The sequence below is a fragment of the Mauremys mutica genome, chromosome 4 (genome assembly GCF_020497125.1).
Source record: "Mauremys mutica isolate MM-2020 ecotype Southern chromosome 4, ASM2049712v1, whole genome shotgun sequence".
NCBI classification, from domain to species: Eukaryota; Metazoa; Chordata; order Testudines; family Geoemydidae; genus Mauremys; species Mauremys mutica.
In genome coordinates, this window is record NC_059075.1 from 140,504,355 (window position 1) to 140,528,112 (window position 23,758).

At 46.6% G+C, this 23,758-nt stretch overlaps 1 protein-coding gene across 3 annotated transcripts in view; it reads left to right on the top strand.

Annotated features, from left to right (window-relative positions):
• Nucleotides 1–6,349: 6,349 nt before the first annotated feature.
• Nucleotides 6,350–23,758, top strand: part of LOC123369856 (complement receptor type 1-like) — a 51,424-nt gene continuing 34,015 nt past the window's right edge. For 2 of the 3 annotated variants that reach the window (XM_045015884.1, XM_045015885.1), the window contains exons 1-7: nucleotides 6,350–6,497; nucleotides 8,810–8,998; nucleotides 11,074–11,262; nucleotides 14,792–14,891; nucleotides 17,089–17,171; nucleotides 21,009–21,080; nucleotides 22,772–22,957. In XM_045015884.1, the coding sequence (XP_044871819.1) occupies nucleotides 6,416–6,497; nucleotides 8,810–8,998; nucleotides 11,074–11,262; nucleotides 14,792–14,891; nucleotides 17,089–17,171; nucleotides 21,009–21,080; nucleotides 22,772–22,957 (901 nt within the window). In that variant the 5' untranslated portion in view covers nucleotides 6,350–6,415. The remainder of the gene's footprint in view (nucleotides 6,498–8,809; nucleotides 8,999–11,073; nucleotides 11,263–14,791; nucleotides 14,892–17,088; nucleotides 17,172–21,008; nucleotides 21,081–22,771; nucleotides 22,958–23,758) is intronic. The other variant, XM_045015886.1, reaches the window with a different exon arrangement.

Consider the following 23,758-nt stretch of genomic DNA (forward strand, 5'->3'; position numbering starts at 1 on the left):
TGTGGGCTCTGGGAGGGAGTTTGGGTGCAGGATGTGGGCTCTGGGGTGGGGTGCGGGAGGGGGCAAGGGGATTGGCGCTTACCTTGGACAGCTCCCAAAAATGACCGGCACATCACTCTGGCAGTGTCTCCTACGTGCGGGGGGGGGGGGGGGAAGGGAGTTTTGCGTGCAGCCCCTGCCTGCAGGCACCGCCCCCACAGCTCCCATTTGCCGCACTTCCTGGTCAATGAGAGCTGCAGAGTCAGCACTTGGGGCCGTGGCAATGAGCAGAGACCCCTGCCTCCCTCCCTCTTCTTCCCCCCTCCCCAATCCACCAGGGGCCGCAGGGACGGTGCCAGCTGCTTCCAGGAGCGGCACAGAGTGAGGACAGGTAGGAAACCTTCCTTAGCCCCGCTGAGCTGCCGGACTGCTAGCGCCCCAAATCTCCTCGTTTGGCTGCAGTAGCCTCTGGGAAATAGGGCCTGATTCCAGGAGACTCCCAGTGAAACCGGGAGGGTTGGTAACCCTACAACAGAGAGAAATATTAGAGACAATGAGTGGGAAAAACATTAAGAAGGGATTCTCTCTACTAACTAGGGGTGCTAGGAGTGCTGCCTCACCCCCTGGCTTGAAGTAGTTTCCATTGTATGCGGAGTTTTTTACAGTTTGGGTCAATGGCTCACAGCACCCCCATTAGAAACATTGTTCCAGCACCTATGCTACGAACGGGATTCAGGTTGACAGTTCTTTCACCGATGGGCTCCAGGGCTTCCTCACTGGCCTCTAGCTCCTGCGTCCTGTGGTGCCCCCAGTGTGGAAGATGATCTATAGGGGCCCATGTGCTAGATAAGGGGCTGTTGGGCTCCTGACCCAGTGTTCTCCACAGCCCGTTGCAGCTCCCAGGCATTCCTAGTGCAGCGTCTTGCTGCTGTAGTGGCAGAGTGTAGGACTTAGGATAGTCGGGTTGGTTTTTGGCTGGCTGCCAACATTTTTGGAAATGTCAGTGAGAGGGGAAACGGTGGTTTGATTTATTGATTTTTTTAAGTTGATATCTCAGCCAACCGTGAATGGAATTGCCTGGGAGGGGACACAAAAAAAGGCAGGTCTCTACCCTGAGCGCTTTCTGCCTGCTGAATTTCAAAGGTCTGCTTGCAAACAATGGTGATGTTTCAGAAAATCTAACTTCACAAGACTCTGTTGTAATAGAAAGACAGAGCCACCCTCCTACAAGGGTCACCAGCAGCTCCCTCTGTGAGTTAGAAATAAAGGGAACAGGCTGTGAAACTGTAAACACACCAGTTCCCCTCATCTCATAACTATCAGGTTACACCCTTCTTACTAAATGTGCTTAGCATTTGCGGTTAGTTAAAGTAATGACCCCACCCTGAGTTCCACAGAAAGCACAAGTCCAGAATAAGATGCTATTTTTAGTTAAAACGTAAAACCGATCTGAGCTCTACTCCTGCAAGCTGTACTGTGTGAACAGACCCTGCGGTTGTGTGGAGCCCTCCTGAAATCAACAAATGTTATGTGAAGGCTCAAGAGTCCAGCAGCACAAGGCCAATGCTTCTTTAGACAAGCACCTAATGCATGTTTGTGTGGTAGAAAATGTCCTGTTCTTCCCCATGCTTGCTTCAGAAGCTAGTTTTTCAGTGTGCAGCATCAAAACTACAATCTATACAATCAACAAGCACTTCCTTGTAAGAAGTACAGTAAGATCAAAACTGTACTTCTCCAGAGCAAATTCTACAGGGGTATAGAGACTATGTATGACTATAGTGATATTATTTTCATATTTTAGTGGTTAAAAACTCTTTGTAGATCTTAAAACAAGCTTTTTAAATTCAGGAAATGATTATCTGTGCTACTGACAAGATGCTTATTATAAAGGTGCATTTTTTCTTGTAAGATTTAAAACATGTTTGTTTCTCTTTTTTTGGGCAACCACAAAATGCATTGAGTTTGTTTAGCAATATGAACAAATCTTTCCACAGGTGAAGAAACTATAGTTGAAGAAATCTGTGGGGTTTACAATGTCTTATTTGGGATGTCCTTTCTTAAAAAAACTAAAAGGAATACTGAATACTGTCTGGTTAACTATTTAAAAGTGAAGTTGAAATCTAGCTTTCTGCCCTGATCCAATCACTAGCTGCTCACAGAACAGAAGGAAGTTTGCCTCTTTGCTGTTGCAGGTAAGCAGCTTTACTAGGGTGCACGGATTTCCTAACCAGTCTGAAAGGATGTAATCTGGATGAGTATTCCTGTTTGGTCCATGTCCCACGGGGTGTCAGAAGAAGAACCCACTGAAAATGAGCTCAGACCCCTACTCTGGCTTCAGCTGCCGCTCTCCTCCTCTCCCTACCACATGTTACATTATCAACAGGAATGTTAAGAAGGTTGGCACTGTGAAAACAATGCCATTTTTTCTAAATAGAGAAAATACAGGAACTCTATTGTGGTCAAGAGGTCAGTAAACAGGCAATTATGATACGTATTTCCAAAGCTACCAGATATTTAAAAGATATTTTTAACTGAAAGGCCATAACGGAAAATGTAAGACGGGCTAGGCAGTGAGTGCATAGAGGTTTTGAATCGCATTTCCCTGAGATATTACCCCTTTGAGATAGTTAAACTTGCTTTAAATTTGACAGCTTGCCGTTGCAGATAAGACCTTCACATCCAGGACCTGCAGAGGATGAGATGAGTGGGTGTGAGGGAGGAAGGTGGTTACATGGTTAAAGCATCAGCATAAGAGTCAGAAGTTGTGGGTTCTGTTTTCTCTGTTTTTGGGTCTACCACAGATTCATTGCATTCTTTATTTGTATTAGTAGAGGGCCAAGGAGCCTTAGTCATGGAGCAGGACTTCAGTGTCCTTGGTGCTTGACTTTGCAGTCTAAATCAATTTTTACTGAATACGATTTTCTAGTATTTTTTTAAACAGCTCATTAATTCTGTTCCCCCAGCTTGAAGGATGTACTGGGAGAGGAGGGGGTTATGGTCATGTACAGAGTTTGAGAGTGTGATTGAATGGAGCTCAGCCTGCTTCATTTCTTCTCTGCCCTGTGGCAGCTCCCAGCCATTCCCAATGCATGGGCTGAGTCTTAGAATAGTCCTGTTCGTTTATTGTGGCAGGTTAAACGTTTTCCTGGGCATGTTTCACTGACCTTTTTAGCAGTTGATAACTCAGCCAAAGTCCCATGATTCCTCTGCTCACATCCCATCTTTCAGCTGTTTGAGTCAGTGCATGGAATCAAACAGCATGAAGGAGGCATAGCTAGGCACTGGGGGCCAGGCACTTCTTAATGCATAGAGGCTAATGCACATGTGTGACCAAATGCACCCTATATTCACCCACTAAACATGCTATTGTAATAATCTTTGCACAAGGATGCCTTGTAAGGTATCATTTGAAAACTCCTAATTCACTGGTCAATATCACGGTAAAATGTGTGTGGCATTATATGTAAAGTTATGAATTCCCCCCTGCATGACATTGGTGGGGCATGTTCAAACTCCAGAATTAGGCAAAACAGGTCAAGCAGGTTTTAAAGGGATGTGGGTTTACCTCAAATTTACATGTAAACAGAGTCCTGGGACAGTGAATGGGGGAAGGCAGAGGACAAAAGAGGCCTGCATTTCAGCAAATGGGGTGAGAAAAAAACAGCATGGGACTTCTTACCAGGAGATTTTGCAGTCTGGCTGTCACATGGAAGGAATTTGTACTAGAAAGCGCTCTCAAGGTCTTGCTTTTCTAAGGGGAAAATGAAAAATAAAAGTGAGGGGCAAACACTCCAAGCCACTCCTCTCTCCCTGTCCATCTCCCTCTTTTGTACCTGAGAAGACCAGGAGAAACAGCTGCTGGACTTGAGGGAGGTGTCCTGACTGGAAAAGTTCAGTCTGTAATGCTGATAGAATGGGGTAAGGATTTCACTTTTGAATCAAGTATAGTTTAAGTTAAGCACCAGGAAGCTTTTTATCTTTATTTTTCATGTAACCATTTCTAACTTTCATGCGTCATTACTGGTACTTCCTTAAAATCTATTTTTGTACGTCAAATAAATCTGTTTTTATTCTTTTATTGAAACTAAGTTAAATTGTCTGAGTATCTCAATTTGAGGTGACAAATTTATTGTGTATTGTTCCCTTAAAGGAGGGGTGGGCAAACATTTTGGCCCAGGGGTCACATCGGGGAATAGAAATTGTATGGCGGGCCATGAATGCTCACAAAATTGGGGTTGGGGTGCGAGAAGGGGAGCAGGTTCTGGTTAGGTGTGTGGGCTATGGGGTAGGGATGGAGATGAGAGGTTTGGGGTGAAGGAGGGTGCTCTGGGCTGGGATTGACAGGTTTGGAGAGCAGGAGAGGGATCAGAACTGGGACAGGGGCTTGGGGTGCAGGGAGAGGCTCAGGGGTGCAGGCTCCGAGCAGCCCAGAAGCAGTGGCATGTCCCTTCTCCGGCTCCTACATGGAAGCACAGCCAGGTGGATCTGCGTGCTGCTCCATCTGCAGGCACCGCCCCTACAGCTCCCATTGGAGCCCTGGAGTGGGCCATTGGAGCACATACGAGCCGGAGGAGGGCCATGCTTGGTGTGGCCCCCTGACCCAGCACCCCAGGTGGAGTGCCAGAGGGGAGCAAGCTCCAGCACCTGCTCCCCAGCAGGAGCTCAGGGGTTGGCTTAAAATGGCTCCTGGGTGGTAGTTTGCCCACCCCTGCCTTAAAGGGACAACAGAACTCTCTCTCTCTCTGTGGCCCAGAACATTTGGGGGGGGGAGGGAAATCTGGGAGTGGGAGTGTCTTGGGTTTACCCTGAAAAAGTTACCAAGGCTGATAAAAGCCAGAGTGTAACCCGGGTGTGGCTGGCAGGTTGTGACTTGCATGAAGGAAGACTGTTTGTGGATGGCCCAGGTGGGAGCTACTTCTACAAGGCATTGTAAGGCATCCTAGGTTGCAGGACGGGGGTGACAGAGCCCTCACTTTGCCATGTCACAACATGTATTGGGAATCACACACAGGGGTGGCTCAGAAGCCAGTCACTGCACTGCGAGGCAAGTGCCATAAAGAAGAGTAACAGTGAGAAGGTAATTGTATATAAAGCTTTCCTGGAGCACTTCGCTCCCCTGAGCACCCTCTCTGCGTTTGGCAAACCCAGTCTGACTGGTGTGACAGAATGGTGGTGGTGACAGGCATTTGAGGAAGAATTTCAGGATGATAAAGGCCACTTTCCTAGAGATATGGGTGGAGTTCAGCACAGAACAGTGTACAGATTAGATTGTAAACTTTCTGGGACAAAGACCGTGCCTCTTAGCTATAAAGAACTGTTTTCAGTGCTATACAACATTTTCTTTAATCGTAGTGACTCGATGTTTATATTGTTTTTACAGAGACTCATTTTTTTTAAAAAAAGGAAAATTAATAAAAACTGTAGCCAAGTCCTGCACTCGTTACTGAGTACTTACTCTGTCCCTCTTGAAACATGCCTTTCAGTCAGTGGCTCTTGCCAGAATGTCAGAACATGTGTCCTACAGTTTTGGATCAGAAACTGAACATAGCAGTGTGGAATGGACCAGGTGTCTGCATTATCGGACTGTTTCCTCTTCCTTCCCCCACCCCTCTCAACACTGAGACGGTGCAGGAAAAGCATCAAGATTCAGCTTATATACCAACCATGTCTGATGGTTGAATTTCCTCAAAGAAAGAGGAAATTGTTTTAAAATAATTTCTAAATAACACAGTCCCCCTCTAATCCCCCATCTGAGCCGCTTTTAACCTAATATAACAACAGTGACATACAGCTTGTTCACAAAAGGAAAAAAAATGTTAATAAACCCATTGTTTGTATTAACTATCTTTTGAAATAAATGGTTCCTGCCAGCTGCAGGAAGCCTGCTCCTGGCTGCAGGAAGCCTGCTCCTGGCAGCAGCGCCCTGGGAGGCTGTTGCACTCAGGGCTTAGACTGGAAGGGAAACCAGTGGAGGGCTTTAAATGTTTCAATTTTACACCCTAATGAACAAAAGCAAACGAGAGGTAGAGCTGGTGGGTGGTTCCATGAGCAGCTGCCCCTCCACGTAATGTGCCCACGGCTGCATCCACAAAGACACACGTGCAGCGGGGCCTGGGCAGGTCCCCCGGCCTCCTGGGACACAGACTCGACGCTGATCCCTGGGGCGAACCAATCACTCAGGGCCCGGCGCAGCCTCTTCTCCCCTCCCCCCATCCCAGCACTGGCTCCCCGGACAGCGCCTGGGCGCAAAGCGGTGACACAGGCCCCGCCCCATTTGAACGAGCCCCGCCCCCATTTCTCAGGCCCCGCCCCATCTCTCCTGCCCCGCCCCCTCTCCCCGCCCCCTTCCCTCGCTGTCCCGGAGCTCCGGTCCCCGACGGAGCGGCCAGAGCCGGAGCGAGCGGTCGCGCCCCAGAGGCTCCGCCGCGGCCCCGCCATGGTCTCGGCTCCGCGCTGCCGGCCCGGCGCCCGGGGGCTCCTGGCGCTGCTGCTGCTGCTGCCCCTGCCCGGGGCTCGCGGTGAGTCGCGGCGGCCCCAGCAGCGGGCGCTGCCCCGGGCTGCGCGGGGCCGGCGGGCGGGGACCTGCTGCTGCCCCGCACTGGCTGCGCGGGGCGCGGAGCGGGGGGCAGCGAGCCCCGCCCGAGCGGCACCGCCCCACCGGCTCCCGGCGCAGGGGCTCGGCCCGGCCAGTCGGGCCCTGGGGAGCGAGCGGCCGCGGGGCAGCCCGGGCCGGGGGACAGGGGTGAGCGGGCGGCGGGCTCGGCCCCACGGCCCGTCGGGGCGGGTGTTTCCGCTGCCCCAGACCCGCCGGGCGGTGCCTTGTCTTGGCCCCGCTTCTGCCCGGGAGAGACAAGCCCGGAGCTACCCAGAGCCCGTCCCCGGCCTGGGAACCAACTCACCGTCTGCAGCGTGGCTGGGTGGGGCCGGGTCTGGCTGGGAGCCCAGATAACGGCGCGTGGAGCCCTTTGCTCACCCGGCCCCTGGCTTTACCCCGGCTGTGCTGGGTCCTCTACCGGTGAGGCGGCCTCTCAGCCCGGTTTTAGTGTAATTAACCCTGTCACCGTCTCGCTGTGAAGTGGGGAGAATAAGTTGTTGGCTCCAGGGACGATACCCCCAGCACCAGGATGTGCTGTAAGGAATCAGCTTAGAGCTGGTAGCTGAAGTGTTGTGAGGTGATGAGATGGTCCCAAGAGAGGACAGGATCAGCAGGGGAGTGCAGGCTAATGGAAGCCCAGATCAGACAGGATTAAGAAAGAGAATTTGTTCAGTGAGCTCAGACACAAGGAGGAGGAAGAGGAAGATGAGACTTGCTTGGGAAGAAGCAGTTCTAGAACTGGAGAGGATCAAGGATGCTGTTAGAAGGCAGAAACACAACGCAGTGAATGTAAGAATGGCCGCAGTAGATCTGATCAATGGTCCATCTACCCCAGTAGTCGATGCCAGATGCTTCACAGGGAATGAACAGAACAGGGTGATTATAGAGTGATCCATCCCCTGTTGTCTAGTGCCAGAGTCTGGCAGTTAGAGGTTTAAGGACACCCATAGCATGTGGTTGCGCCCCGACCATCATGGTTAATAGCCGTTGATGGACCTGCCCTCCATGAACTTAACTAATTCTCTTTTCAACTCAGTTATACTTTTGGCCGTCACAACATCATGTTCAATGATGTCAGAAGGGAAGGGAGGAAGGGATATGGGGCAATAGTTGAAGGGATAGGTGGGATCAGAGGAGGACTTTTGAGATTGGGAGAGAACAGCGCTTGTTCGCATTTGATTCTAGTGAGCTGGCAATGTGTCAGGGGATCTTCTACTGTGAATGGCACTCCAGGCACGTTTACTGGGCCAAAGATTATCCATCTCTGAAAATGTATTATAATTCTCACGGTTGTGCGCAGGACCAGATTGTTTATGGTTCAAAGAGTTAATTGATGGTGTGGCTACAAGGGCGGGACACCTAATGCATGTGGACATCTCGCATTGATGAATGAGTAAAATTAGTTTCATTTTTTTCTTGTTTGTCTTAGTGATGTTGTTCGGTGGTACTTTCACTTGTGTGTGAGGAGGCAGAGCTTTGACATATTTGTAGGAGAGTGAAGGAAGAAATCTGGGACTGGGCCTCTTTTCTTTTAGCCTGTTTTGTCAGATACTATCACTGTAAAAGTCACTCTAGCCAGCTTGTGGCATCTGATGTCTTTCTGTGAGTGGCCTGGCTGTTTATATGATTTTCAGAACAGTCAGATGAGTAAACTGACGATGTTTTATACAGTGTCTATGCTGAAAACAATCCTGAAACCCCCCCAAATAAAACTGGTGATTGTAAGGGGGAGAAATATCCATTCTAGCACTGAGCACAGGATTCATGGTGGTCAAAAGAAGCTTTTGTTTAAGGACGAATCTCTCCAGCTTGACCTGGCCCCCTAGCTGGCTCACTTGGAGTGTGGGTGGGAGCTAGAGAGTTGCTTAGGCTGGAGCTTGTCATGCAGTGGGGACTCAGCTGCTCTGTGCTGCTAATCCAGTCACTCTCTGCACCTCCACCATTCTTTTGCAGCAGTGGCTGCTCTCGCTAGGCTAATTCCTGTTTAGATAACTTGACCTAGCACAGCAGTGAAGACGCCTTTAGTTTAAACCCCTGGCTGTGGGAAGCTTGTCTGTTGTCATAGGCTACTGGAAAACCTGAGGAACCCCCACAATGAGGCTCACCTGCCTGTGGCAGGTCCCTGTAGCATCTAAGGCATGTCAGGATCCTTTTCAACGAAGCCGGCTGTGTGAAATTATTTACAATAAATCTCTCTTGTTAAAATTAGAGTATGTTCTTCTGTTTTTCGGATAGGTCTGTGTGGGGCCCCGCCAAGGCTCAGTCGTGCCAGACGCCAGAATACCAGTTGCACAGAGGACTGCCCTATCGGCACAGAAGTGACCTACAGGTGCAGTGGTGGCTTTGTTAAAATCCCTGGAAAGTCAGACACTGTCGTTTGCCTTTCAAACTCAGAGTGGTCAAACTTTGGAGAGTTTTGTAATGGTAAGTATTTTATTTTCTCTGGAACAAATTTCCTCTGGCCACCCTTCGCTGATGGAAATGTCAGACTTTCCCCCACTGAATAGGCCTACTCAAAATTAGCTTTTATAACTAGTTTCAAGTTCCTTTCTGGATCAGTGACAATATACAATTAACCTGCTTATTCAAGAATCTTGTTGTAAAACAATCTGTGAACATCCATCAGTGAGACGACTTGTGCTTGATTCAGGAATGTGCGGTTTAGAGCGACAGGAATGGGAAGTAATTTTATATTTGAGTTTTGACTGCCCAGAAATAAGTGGGGATGCCTCCATCCTTGGGATGTTCAGACAGTTTTGCTGCATCATCTGGCAAAAGTGAAATAAAGCTGTTTCAGAAATGATTTACCTGCACATTACCACTTATATTACAAAATTGCATAAGTGTCCTGGCCAATGGGATCTGGGGGCATGGTGCCTGTGGGAGAGAGTCATGCGGAGCTGCTTGTGCACCTCCACCTAGGAGCTGGACCTGCTTCTGAGGCTCAGAATGGTTCGCGGTGCTAGGACAGGCAGGAAGCCTGCCTTAGCATCCCTGCTGCACTGCTGACAGGGAGCCAACCGAGATAAGCCCATGCCTCAATCCCCAGCCAGGCATGAGCAGCTGAGAGGAGGAGGATTTTGTTCAATCAGTGGTGATTGAGGATGCGGAGAAGGAAAGATTTGCGAGGGAACACAAGCTCTGTGTTTGCCATGTGGAGTTTAAGCTACTGGCAGGGAATCCAAACGGGAGTTTTGTGAGTTGTCAATATAACGATTGCATCCAAAGCTGTGAGAGCAGATAGGATCCCAAAGACAGGATGCACAAGGAAAAGAGGGTGGGCCAAGGAGAGACTCCTGGCAGATTCTCACTGGTGGGGTGGGAGTGGGGGGAGTTGGAGGATCCACCAAACTAGACCTGAAAGTAGGAGATGGAAGAGTCAGGAGAAAAACCATGAGAGGCTGGAGTGACAATAGTCAGTAGATGATGGGACTGAAAGAAGTAGAAATGGTTGATGCTGTCCAAGCAGGGGCGGCTCCAGGCACCAGCACCCAAAGGCCTGCGGGAGAGAGTTGCGTGGAGCCGATTGCACGCCTCATGGCTCCAGGCACCAGTCGCCGTGAGGGCAGAAGAGTCAGGCAGCCTTCAGCGGCATGTCTGCGGGAGGTCCGACGGTCCCACGGCTTCAGCAGTAATTCGGCGGCAGGTGCGTCGAAGCCACGGGACCGGCGGACCTCCTGCAGGCATGCCGCCGAAGGCAGCCTGACCACCGTCCTTGGGGTGGCAAAATACATAGAGCCATCCCTGTGTCCAAGGCACTAAGCAGTCAAGGAGAATGGGGTGGGGTAGAGGCCCTGGGAATTGTGTGAGACTTCAATAAAGTGGAGAGGATGGATACACACTGGAGAGGGTCACAAGGTTAGAGTTGAAGATAACCGTGCCGTGGATGTAAACAGAATGTTGAGTTTGAATTGGAGATGAGGAGCAGGGGGGAAATCTGTCTTTCTCTTTCTACATGCTTTAATCTACCAATGCCTTTCTCTCTCTTAGCTCCTTCATTTTCTTTTTCACTCCTTAGTTCATATCACCTGCTGCTTGGAGCAGCACCCAGTTAGCTTTGTCCAAGTTGCTTGCCTCTGTTCCTTAAAAATAATAATAATAAAAAAATCTCCCTTCCCCTGCATATTTTGTAAAGTGTCCTGCTCTAATGCTCATATGCAGCTCTGTGGCTGTACTGTTATAGCTGCTGCTGCCTCTAAATAGGGTTATCAGATAGCAACTGTGAAAAAACAGTAATAGGCGCCTATATAAGAAAAACTCCCAAAAACCAGGATTGTCCCTTTAAAAATGGGACATCTGATCACCCTACCTCTAAATCATAAACTTTTGGGGCAGGGTACCTGTTTGGTACCCTTCACTTATGTTAGAGAGCTCTGTTTCTTGAGAGAGAGAGAGAGAGCGTGCGCTAAAAGTACAATTTTTGTTCCTATCTTTATAGCTAAATATTTTAGACCCGGTGTCTTTCTTCCCCACCCCCCTTTTTTTTTTTTTTTGGCTAGGTGGCTGTGGTGCCCCACCAAGGTTAAAATCTGCTACCTTAAGCAAGGAAGATGGGCAGAAGAATTACTATCCTAAAGGGACCACTGCGAGTTATGTCTGTCGCCCAGGATATGAGAGCACCGAAGTGAAACCTGTCATTACTTGTCTTGAGAATTTAAGATGGTCAGAAGCCCCTGAGTTCTGTATTGGTGAGTGTCTTTTTTGTCACTTTTCTCTCTCCGCTGAGCGAGTGGCCCTCTGTGATTTGTGTTAAGCAGCTGGTTCACATTTCAGTACCGGCTTGTCAGTGTTAGTTTGAAAATCTTTTAGTCAGGTTTTGATTTTAAATTTCAATTCAGCTTTAAATGGAGAGAGAAAGCAAAGTGAGTGCTATTGAATGTAAGACAGCGCTTGCAGTAATTAAGCTTTTCATTGTGTTCGTTGTGCTTCCCAGCAGCAATAGGAGATCACAAATAAAGCAGTCAAGTTAATATCATACTGTGGTAAATATCCATTTTAAAATGTTGAGCACAGTATCCCTGGAAACAATATGTGAAGGAGAATGATAGTATTATTTTTGTCATTGTTAAAATTCACACGTTTAAAAACTCTAGCCTCAGAGACCACTCATTCAGCATACAGTTCAACCAAACTGAATCACCGTATTAAAAATAAAGGCAATATTTAATAACCATATGTATGGCAAAGTTGTTCAAATACCAAAATATATAACAAAACTTCAATGAAGAATGGCCTGCATTGTGAAGAATACCGCAAGTTTTGGTAAAGCTACCTATATTGACTGTCAAGTATCAGAGGGGTAGCCATGTTAGTCTGGATCTGTAAAAGCAGCAAAGAATCCTGTGGCACCTTATAGACTAACAGACGTTTTGCAGCATGAGCTTTCGTGGGTGAATACCCACTTCATCGGATGCAAGTAGTGGAAATTAGTTCAATCAGGGAGGATGAGGCCCTGTTCTAGCAGTTGAGGTGTGAAAACCAAGGGAGGAGAAACTGGTTCTGTAGTTGGCAAGCCATTCACAGTCTTTGTTTAATCCTGAGCTGATGGTGTCAAATTTGCAGATGAACTGAAGCTCAGCAGTTTCTCTTTGAAGTCTGGTCCTGAAGTATTTTTGCTGCAGAATGGCCACCTTAAGATCTGTAATTGTGTGGCCAAGGAGGTTGAAGTGTTCTCCTACAGAGAAAACACCATACTACCCACCATGGATGTAGAGGCTCTCTACACAAACATCCCACACACTGATGGAATACAAGCTGTCAGGAACAGTATCCCTGATGATGCCACAGCACAACTGGTTGCTGAGCTCTGTGCCTTTATCCTCACACACAACTATTTCAAATTTGATGACAATATCTCCAGATCAGTGGCACTGCTATGGGCACCCGCATGGCCCCACAATATGCCAATATTTTTATGGCCGACCTGGAACAACGCTTCCTCAGCTCCCGTCCACTCACGCCCCTTCTCTACCTACGCTACATTGATGACATCTTCATCATCTGGACCCATGGGAAGGAGATTGTGGAACAATTCCACAACGATTTCAACAGCTTCCACCCCACCATCAACTTCAGCCGGGACCAATCTACACAGGAGGTCTACTTCCTAGACACCACGGTGCAAATAAGTGATGGTCACATTAACACCACCCTATACCGAAAACCTACCGACTGCTATGCCTACCTTCATGCCTCCAGCTTCCATCCCGGGCACACCACAAGATCCATTGTCTACAGCCAAGCACTGAGGTACAACCGCATCTGCTCTAACCCCGCAGACAGAGACCAACACCTACAAAATCTCCACCAAGCATTCTCAAAACTACAGTACCCGCATGAGGAAATAAGGAAATAGATCAACAGAGCCAGACATGTACCCAGAAGCCTCCTACTGCAAGATAAACCCAAGAAAGAAACCAACAGGACTCCACTGGCCATCACATACAGTCCCCAGCTAAAACCCCTCCAACGCATCATCAGGGATCTACAACCCATCCTGGACAATGATCCCACACTTTCACAGGCCTTGGGTGGCAGGCCAGTCCTCGCCCACAGGCAACCTGCCAACCTAAAGCATATTCTCACCAATAACTGCATACCGCACCATAGTAACTCTAGCTCAGGAACCAATCCATGCAACAAACCTCGATGCCAACTCTGCCCACATATCTACACCAGCGACACCATCACAGGACCTAACCAGATCAGCCACACCATCACCGGTTCATTCACCTGCACATCCACCAATGTAATATACGCCATCATATGCCAGCAATGCCCCTCTGCCATGTACATCGACCAAACTGGACAGTCTCTAAGGAAAAGGATAAATGGACACAAATCAGATATTAGGAATGGCAATATACAAAAACCTATAGGAGAGCACTTCAACCTCCCTGGCCACACAATAGCAGATCTTAAGGTGGCCATCCTGCAGCAAAAAAACTTAGGGACCAGACTTCAAAGAGAAACTGCTGAGCTTCAGTTCATCTGCAAATTTGACACCATCAGCTCAGGATTAAACAAAGACTGTGAATGGCTTGCTAACTACAGAACCAGTTTCTCCTCCCTTGGTTTTCACACCTCAACTGCTAGGACAGGGCCTCATCCTCCCTGATTGAACTAACCTCATTATCTCTAGCTTGCTTCTTGCTTGCATATATATACCTGCCCTTGGAAATTTCCACTACTTGCATCCGATGAAGTGGGTATTCACCCACGAAAGCTCATGCTGCAAAACGTCTGTTAGTCTATAAGGTGCCACAGGATTCTTTGCTGCTTATATTGAGTGTGTATGTGTTGCATTCCATGCAAAGCCTTCATTAATACAGGGTGAGAGGAAGGAGCCAACTGAGTGATCACCCTTAACCACAGCTCCTTGAATGTCTGTATTCTATTCTGTTTGACAAACATAGGCTATATCGTAACACTGATGTGAATTTCTTGTGCAGTCTTAGACTCAAGTGGTCTTGCATGCCTGATTAGGAAAATACTCGATGTATATAATAGGCCCTATATTTGTATGTGCAAAAATCTTGTCCACATCAATGTCAGAAATCTTTTTCAATATAATTATTAGTCCTAGTTGTAGTTTTCTCTGTGGCTCCTGGACTGCAGCATGTCTCTTCTGTTTGCTTGTGGACATGGTGAATTTCCACCATGGTGAATTTCTTTATGGTAATAAGTGCCTGGCACCAGAGGAAGCATCACAAATAACTCCTCCTACTCCAGGTAGGAGAAGTCTCTGCCATTGAAGTTGACAAAGTGATAGAATTAAACACGTAAGATGGACAAAATAATATCCACTGTTAAATAGGAGAGTGAACTAACTGGACTGCTGGTCTGCCATTGTCATAGTCCAGGGGAGGCCAAACTTACTGACCCTTCGAGCCAAATACAACAACCTTCAGAAGTTCAAGAGCTGGAGCAGGAGGCACCTGCTGGGGCTCGGGGCATCAGCCCTGCTCCTCCTGAAGCCCTGAGACCCGCCTCCCTGCTGAGCAGAAGCCTCTAACCCACCACCCTGCTCCAAGGCAGAGGTCCCAAGAGCCTCCACCCCAAGTCTGGTAGTGAGGCTCCGTGAGCTGCACTTTAACTGTAAAAGAGGCACATGCGACTTGCAAGCCACAGTTTGGCCACACCGGCCATAGTCTCTTCTAAGTCTGTTAGTTTGTTGCATCAACATAACACGCTAACACTGATCTTGTTCTGTGCTAGGGAAATCGTGTGGCGTTCCAAAAGGACCAGAGCATGGCAGAGCTGTTGTTCTAACAAATGACCTGTATGGTGCAAGAGCAAACATCATTTGTGATGAAGGGTGAGTGTTGGGCAACCGGTGCTGATTAATTCACAGAGCTTAGTTTGGTGAACAGTGGAAAATGAATAATAGAAATTCCGATCTAATTTAAAAACCTAACCTGAGCAGGTGCTACAGATCTGCTGTCCTGGCTTCAGGGCTCTATTGAAAAAGTATAACCTTCCAGCTGAATTTGGCCAGGTGTGGCTCATGATCCCTCAGTCCTCCAGCTGAAAGATAAAGTTGGGAGGAAGCAGGTGCAGCTATGGTATCGTGAGGTGCACTTCAATTTGTTCAAGCTGCTGTTGGAAGAAACTTCCAGAATATGTGATTGGGTTCTAGTTGCATTGGATTGAGCAGGTACTTTCTGGACATCAGAGTAACTGAACGGAGAAGCAAATGGCATGAGCATGGATGTCTTCATTTTAATTAATATATCATTTTGTTTGTCACTGTATCACCCATTTTGGTGGTATGAGCAGGCAACAAGGGTTAGATTCCCTGTGCTGGGATCTGGATGATTGGGAGGGGCTGGCTATGGAATAAATTGCCTAGGGAAGTTGTAGAGATTTTAAGAGCAGGTTAGACAAATGCCTGTCAGAGAGGGTCAAGGTAATACTTAGTCCTGCCTGAGTGCAGGGGACTGGACTGGAAAACCTCTCGAGGTTCCTTCCAGTCCTATGATTCTATGTCTTCAAACCCCATGGGGATTGGGAGACACAGAGACTGCCTTTTCCTGTAGCTGAGCCATCAGCCTACTTCTCAGGTGATGTAATAACAACTAGCTGTTATCAGATATCAAATCACTTTACAAAGGAGGGCAGTATTCTTTACCCCATTTTACAGATGGGGAATCTGAAGCGCAGAGGGGAAGTGACTTCCCAAGGTCACCCACAGGCCAGAGGCAGAAATGAAAATAGAATCCAAGTTTCCTGAGTCCCAGTCCAGTGGTTTTTTCCTCTAGGCAATAGTGTGCCTGAGTTGCATCCACAAGAATGTCCAAGCTATTGTTGTGATACTTCACATTTTCCTATGCAGAAGTGTACAGGAGTTGCACACCTTGGAATTCTGTCCGCCACAAAAGCTTTGGGTTTAAATGGGCTGAAGAGGTTTGGACATTGAGACATTCAGGTTTTGAAAGAGAGGCAGCAGTGGGACAGTCCTTCGGCAGAGGTCTTCTCTCTCTGTTGTGGCTGTGAGCACAAGTGGCCTTTGGGTGTAATGTTTTAAGTTAGAAGAAAAGCAGTAGCCACCTGGCCACAAATCATGTTCATGTCTATCCTCGTTGGTCCCTGTCATTTCAGCAGACAGGTGAAAGAACCTGAAGAGACTAGCTTTAGTAGATGCACCTCTCATCTGTTTCTCTAAACCTCCTTGCCAAATAAATAAGGCCACAACCTTTAGCCTGTAGTGATAAAGGAAGTAGTGAAGGCTAAGTGACTGCATTGCTGGTATGCAGTACTTCCTGTGCAAGAATTAGCTAGAGTTATAGCTAGCTAAGTGGGTTTTGGGTGTGGACTGTTGCCAACTCTTTGGTAGAAAAGAAGAATTAAAATAGGAAGAAGAATGATGTCACTAAGCAGACTGATCTTAGAGAAAGAGATACCCCTTTTAGTACTTTGCTCCTCATTTATCTGGGACAGTAATCCAAGGTGTAGAATGCCAACAGCACAGCTCCTGAACGCTGTTCTGCAGACTGGAGCTAGGGATGTCTGACGTCTGACGCAGCCTCCTATTCTGCAAATCCAAACCTCTTCGATATGCGAACATTTTGAGAAGATTAAGAGTCTGGAAAATTACAAATTTCCTTAGTGCTTTTCAAATTTTGGAACTTATCTACGGACTTCTGCCACCTTTTGGAGATGTAAGAAATATGAAGCATTAAAAAATGTGGAGAAGAGAGACTTAATTGTTTCCCTTTGCTAAAGTTTAACAAAGATATTGCGCAGAAATTCCCAAGCATCTAGCTAGTGTAGACTTGAAGGGGAAGGATTTCACCTGCTAACATGGTCTGTGCAATCTTATACCCACCTATTTGCTTGTTCTACATTGGCTTTCACAACTCGGCATTCCTTGCTACTAGGGATCATGTTGGTACTTAAAGCAGGAATGACCCTACAGGGTCACCTACTAGCAGAAAGAACCCCTTTTCCAAAGTTCTGGACTATTACAGGAGTAATTAGAGAGTTAGGTAAGAAACTTTTTCTCTTTTCTTTAGGTTCAGATTACATGGGCGGCCTTTCATCCAATGTTTGCTGAAGGGAGATCAAGTTGAATGGAGTCAACTTCCAACTTGTCAAGGTCAGGCTATTTTTATGGCTTTCAGAGGAACTCATGATTGGAGCTGTTACAAAGCAACTGTTACAGCCTTTTCATGTGTGTTTTATATTCGATCATACAGATATTTTTGGGAGCGGGGAGACATGATGAAAGTGTAGGAGGATCCATGGTGTTGCTGGTGCCTTCTGCGGACACCATACTTTAAACAAACAAAGAAAACCCCACAGCCCTCTCTATCCTGACAGAGCATTCCCCGTGAGCTTGCTGTCTGGTGTATAGATTCCAATCCAACTAAAGACCTAAACACAATTAAACCCTGAACATGAGGATGGTGGGGTTTGATTAGTTTCTCATTCCTCACCAAATAATCTCTGCTGCTTTTGAAGTCTTTCATCCAATTTACTTTTATTTAGTGTAATTCCTCCATGTTAACTATTCTCCTCCCTTCTCCTCAAAGCTAACCAACCAACCCTGGACTCCACACTTTAAATCTGAGTCTATTTCAGAGTGAAACGCAGTCTTAAAACTTCTTCCCAATTTATTTGCTTTAACCTTTTTGTCCTTTTGGACACTGCTTCTGGAACATTGTAGAAGTGCAACTATTGTCTTTCAAGGATGTCAGTCAACTAGTCCCAGTTTCTTGTATATAATATCAGGGAGGGATGTGTTCTGATAAGGCTGTTATCCGGGATTTGTTTAATGAAGCCAAAATCTTCTAGCTGAAAGGATGTTGGGAGTGAAGAAAAGTTTGAAAGCACAAAGTCTTGTAAATCTAAAGAAGGTAATGCCTCACGTTTTGTTAAGACACAGTACTAATTACACTCTGTAATTGTTGAATTTTTTCCCCTTTTGGGGAGGAATTGTAAACAAATGTTTACTTAATCTTTACAGTTCACCTCTAACTGAAATGTGCATTAATCATGATGCCGTTCTCTTTTCCTTCAGCGATTACTTGGGGCTTGGCTACACTTGAGAGTTGCAGCGCTGGTGGAGGCTTTCCAGCGCTGCAATTAGTAACTGTCCACACCTGCAGGGCACATCCAGCGCTGCAACTCCCTGGCTGCAGCACTGGCTGTACACCTGGGTCTGCTTGAAGTATAACGATTGCAGCTCTGGTGCTACAGCGCTGCTCGTCAAGTGTGGCCACACACCAGCGCTGTTATTGGCCTCCAGGGTATTAGGAGATACCCCAGAATGCTTTTAACTAAATTACTTCCTTTGTTTTGTTATGCTGCCTCTCTTTGTTTTGTTGTGAACTCAGGGCTCCGGGAGCTGCTTATCTAAAAAACAAAGCAAGCTCCTGTTTGCCGTGATCAATCTGTAACTGACTGAACAATCAAATGAGATAAACCCACTACCTTGCTGTGAATGAAGCAGGCAGGGGGATGAGTGTTTGCTTGAGGATAGAAACAGCGGGGGCAGGGGAGAGAAAGGGGAGTCTCTTGGAGCAGCTGCTTATCTGGTCTGCAGGCTGTTTGCAGTTAAGAGTAAGGGGTCGGGAAAAGTTTCTGATTTTGCAAGGCAGGGAGCTGATACACAGTGTCGGCTCCAAAAATCCACACTCTCTCTCTCCCCCGGTCCCTGTCACACTCCACTCCACCCCACCCCCCTCTTTTGAAAAGCACGTTGCTGCCACTTGAACTCTGGGATAGCTGCCCATAATGCATCACTCCCAACAGCGCGGCAAATGTGGCCACACTGCATCGCTGGTAACTGTGAGTGTGGCCACACACCAGCGCTTTCCCTACACAGCTGTACGACCAGCGCTGTAACTCCCAGCGCTGCAACTCTCAAGTGTAGCCATACCCTTGTTCTCCTCCTCCTAATATTACCAATGGGATGCACAATGGCAGCAACGTGGAAATCTTTGTCTATAACTCATCGGTAACTTATAAATGTGACCATAATTTCTTACTTATTGGAGAGGCCTCCATTCACTGTACAACTAAAGATAACATCAATGGAGTCTGGAATGGGTCTGCCCCTGAATGCAAGGGTGACTGTCTGGTTTTATCTTCCTCTTGTTCTACTTCCTCCCACTAGAAAAAAAACAATATTTTGATTGCTAGGCAAACCCATGAACATGAGGAAATTGAGTTAGGCATTAATTGTCTAAAGATATAACTTGTGGTAAACCTGGTTGCTGTAGGAAGCATAATCCTTAAAGTGGCAGTCGCTGCATGTACACACAAGGAGGGAAAATTAAGATCTCACGGGTAGTGTTAATTCTGTTGTTTCCTAATGGCTGAGTGCTTTGCAATTTTAATAACTTGTGTCTGCTGTGGGTTTTATATAATTTCTGGACTTTTCGAAAAGAAAAGTCTATGTGGAACTAATGTCTCGTCATCCACCTCCACGTGTCATTGAGGTTTGAATCTTGGGCCTAAGGTACTGCAGGATAGACCTCTGTCAAGTTATAGAACTAATTATAATAGGTGACAGCAGGAGTAAATGGTTATCTGGACCAATCACAAGAGGAGGATGCCCAACACACTAAAACAATGGAATATATATATGCACGAATAATCTCATTGTACACACCGCGTAGCCAAGTATTTAGATTTGGCAAATTCTTTCAGTTACGCTGCGTGGATGAGACTTGGGTCTGCCATATTAGAGATTTGGGTTCTCTTCTAGCTTGTGTAGCTTTCATTCAGGGAAGATGGGTTGCTCGGTGATAACTTGGGTTTTGAAGGGCACAGGATTGTTAACCTCAGTCAGTAGAAATAATGAAAGTTGAACTCATCATCTCCTGGTTCCCAACACGGTGCACCTTCTACTAGTCCAAAGGATATTTTGATGTGAGGGATGGAGATGTATAGTTCTGAGTTGCACGTGGCAACACCTTGCAGCATGCTCAGTGAGAACAGCAGGTTCAGGGGGTTTAGAAGTCCCTCTTGGAAGTTTTGATGAGTAAAACTGAAGGGAAATGACAGATTTTGGCAGTTCGTAACTCATGGTGACAGCAAGAGGCACCACATTGCGCCTTTCACATCCCTGCTCAAACCACAGAACTACTAGAGCCCTTAAAGAGAGAGAGAGAAAACCTTTTGTAAAGGGAAGTGGTTGCAAGCTCAGTGTGGAGATTGCTGTGCGCTTCCCCTAGAATATAAGAATGGGATCCCAGCAGCACTCTGCAGCATATCCCAACTAGTAGTACATGGGCTCTTGCTGTGACAACGTGTAAGTGGGATAAGTCTGTCTTCCCTCTAAAGATGTAGATTCCTAAACATAAGTTTGGCAAGCTCCTGACTCTGAGTGGCCAGCTGGTGATGGGGAACTGATGTAATGTTCGTAGCTGATTTTTCCTCTTCTTTTTGACTTAGTCATAATTACCCAGGACAAACCGCAACTGTGCCTCCCGAAGGAGCAGTAGGAGCTGGTACTTTCTCATGTAAATTGGAAGAACTTGGATTTGCTAACTTTTAGAATTTTGGGTTCAAAATCTGGCCCACTGGGAGTGTTGGGGGGGAACTTGAGAGTTGCTTAGGCTGGAGCTTGTCGTGCAGTGGGGACTCAGCTACTCTGTGCTGCTAATCCAAACCCTCTCTGCACCTCCATCATTATTGTTCAGCGTGGTTCCTCTCGCTCAGCTAATTCCTGTTTAGAGAACGTGACCTAGCACAGCAGTGAAGACGCCTTTAGTTTTAACCCCGGGCTGTGGGAAGCTTGTCTGTTCTCATAGGCTACTGGAAAACCTGAGGAACCCCCACAACGGGGCTCACCTGGCCTGTGGCAGGTCATTGTAGCATCTAAGGCATGTCAGGATCCTTTTCAATGAAGGCAGTTGTGTGAAAATATTTAAAATTAATCTCTTTCCTATTAAAATAAGAGTATGTTCTTATGTTTTTCTGATAGATCCGTGTGGGCCCCCAGGAAGGCGCCGCCGTGATACTAATAGCTGCGGTGGTGGCTCTGTTAAAAGCCTTGGTAAGTCAGACACACTCCGAGTGGTCAACCATTGGAGAGTTTTGAGGTCGTAAGTATTTTATTTTCTCTGGAAAAAATTTGCTGGGGCCACCCTTCGCTGATGGAAATGTCAGACGTTCCCTCACTGAATAGGTCTACTCAAAATTAGCTTCAATAACTAGTTTCAAGTTCCTTGGTGAATCAGTGACAATATACAATTAACCTGCTTATTCAAGAATCTTGTTGCTAAGCAATGTGGGAGCATCCATCAGTGAGACGACTTCTGCTTGATTCAGGAATGTGCAGTGGGTCAGGGAGGGGGACGGCAGTCCCATGCCCTCCGCATTGGTGCCAGGCTGGACATGGACCAGAGCCACAGAGGCTTCCATGGGCCTTCCCCATCACACAAGAGCCCGGCCCCCATCCAGCCCCTCAGCCCGGGCTGCGTCGGACTCAGCCGGTGGGGGGCAGGAGGGGATGAAGGGGGCCCAAGCCCTGCAGCAGCGACAGGTCCCCACTGCCCCACCCCAGCCCCTGCACCTCTGCGAGCTTTGAGCCCCCGGGAGCGTTTCTGCCTCAGAGGGTAAACTCTGTCTCGTTAGTGAGACTGTTAATGCCCAGGGCCTGCTGCTAGGGGCTGTGGGTGTCTCCTTTCCATTGTGGTGGCGGAGGGGTAGGGGGAGAAAAAGCCCTCTAAACAGCAGGTAAAGGTGCAGCTTCTGTAGCTGAGCAGTTTCAGTAAAGCAAAGTTTGGAGTATAAGAGTCCTATAGATTATAAAATGATCAAGTTCCCCGTTATAGTCTTAGGTTTGTAACTGTACAGAAATGGATTAAAATCTTCATTAAAGCTAATGTTAAAATGATCTAATACACAGGTTAAGAAAAGAGCATCTGTACATCTGGGTATAACGCTTAAATTATCCAAAAGTACAAACTTCAGTTTGAAATACATAATCTGCAGTATCTCAAATTAAGGTTAATAAATTCAGTAATACGGTTCAGGTATTAGCATCCAATTTTTCAGGTACATCGCTCATAAAAGGTTATACTAAGAGTAGTTTGTGGAAAGCAAATATAGCAACCGGTGAAGATTGTCCCTCAGTAATTGAGAATTTAGGATCAGTTGCCCCTTAGAAAATACAATACAGAACATTGGGAAGTATTTCAGTTACTTTCCTGACTTTGTTTTTCATTGACGAGCATGAGGACAAGTGCCATACAGCTCCCATGCATCGCATGAGAAATACGAAAATCAGCTGTCTCAGAGAGAGCTTTCCACCAGCTGTTTCACTTGTTTCTAATGCCAGACAAGTTTAATCGACTCGTCTATAGATTGCTCCCTTGGTCTCCTTTGCCCTGTACATCACCTTCTTTCATGTCACTCTGTATGGTTGTAACAGTCTCTCTGAGCCTGTGCTGCGTTAGATCGTAAGCCCTGTGAGGTGGAGGAATGTCCTGTCTTGCACAATGTACTTACCATACATGCTCAGGGTGATGTATACATGGTAAATAATGTAAAATTTTAATGTACTGCAGTTTTGTATAAAGCCCATTCAGTGAACTAGCTTCAAGGCTCTCATGAAAACAAGTACATCCAAATTGTCCCCAATAAAATTATTTGTGACTTCTCAAAAACGAGTATTCTGTTACAACAGACTACTGAATATCGTTCATAGTTAACTTTTTCCCTTCCTTGTCTCTCTCTTGCTAGGCATTTGTGATTCTCCTCCAAGATTGAGTTTTGCTGAGCTGCCTGGGACAGTGAACGATTCCTACCCTGTGGGGACCGAACTGAAATACTCCTGTCGCCCAGGATACGTTTTGGGCTCTGGAAAGTCTCCTTTAGTTGTATGTCTTGCAAATTCAACATGGTCAGTAGACCCTGAGTTTTGTGTAGGTGAGTATCTTTGCTTTTACATTTCAACTGATGTGCAAGCCATCTTGACACAGTTAGAAATCTCTCTTCAATTGGGTATCCCCTTCTTATTTTACTATCTCTTCCCAGGAAAAAACTATGTTTTGGTTGCTAAATAAACCCATTAACCTGAGGAAATTCAGTTAGTGCTTAGTCCCCCTAAATACTTATCATGAAAACTAGTTACGGTTGGAAAACTGAAGAATGACGGACACTTCATAAATCATTCCTGGAAACCATTTTTGCCTCTAATACCTTATGTATTTGTTTGTCTCCCTTCAGCGTTCCAAGATTGCAGTTAATTCTCATGTCACAACCGGTTGATTTTAGGTGGAGATAAACCTTAGTTTAAGAGTTTTGCTTTTATGCCAGTACTCTACTTCTCAGTGCTGGGGGAGGGAGAGAGAGAGGGGCTTACAAGCAGGATTGTTTGGGAACCCTATTTTTCAGAACTCTCTGGGAGGGCTCCTTGGCAGTGAAGGCTCAGGCTTCTGTGAGTTCATATCACAGCCATAAAGTTCTTAGGAGAGGGAAATAAAGGTCATTGTACAATCCTCATTTTGGGAGGAATTGTAAACAAATTGTTTACTTAATCTTTACAATTCAACTCTAACTGAAATGTGCATTAATATTTATGATGCCTTTCTTTGGAGGCAAAGAACATGGTACAATTCAAAAAGGGATGAGACACGTAGAACCTGGTCCAGCAAACACAAATGTGTTCTTAATTCTCTTGATTCAGGATATAAGGCAACCACTGTCTGTGTGGGATTAGTAAGCATC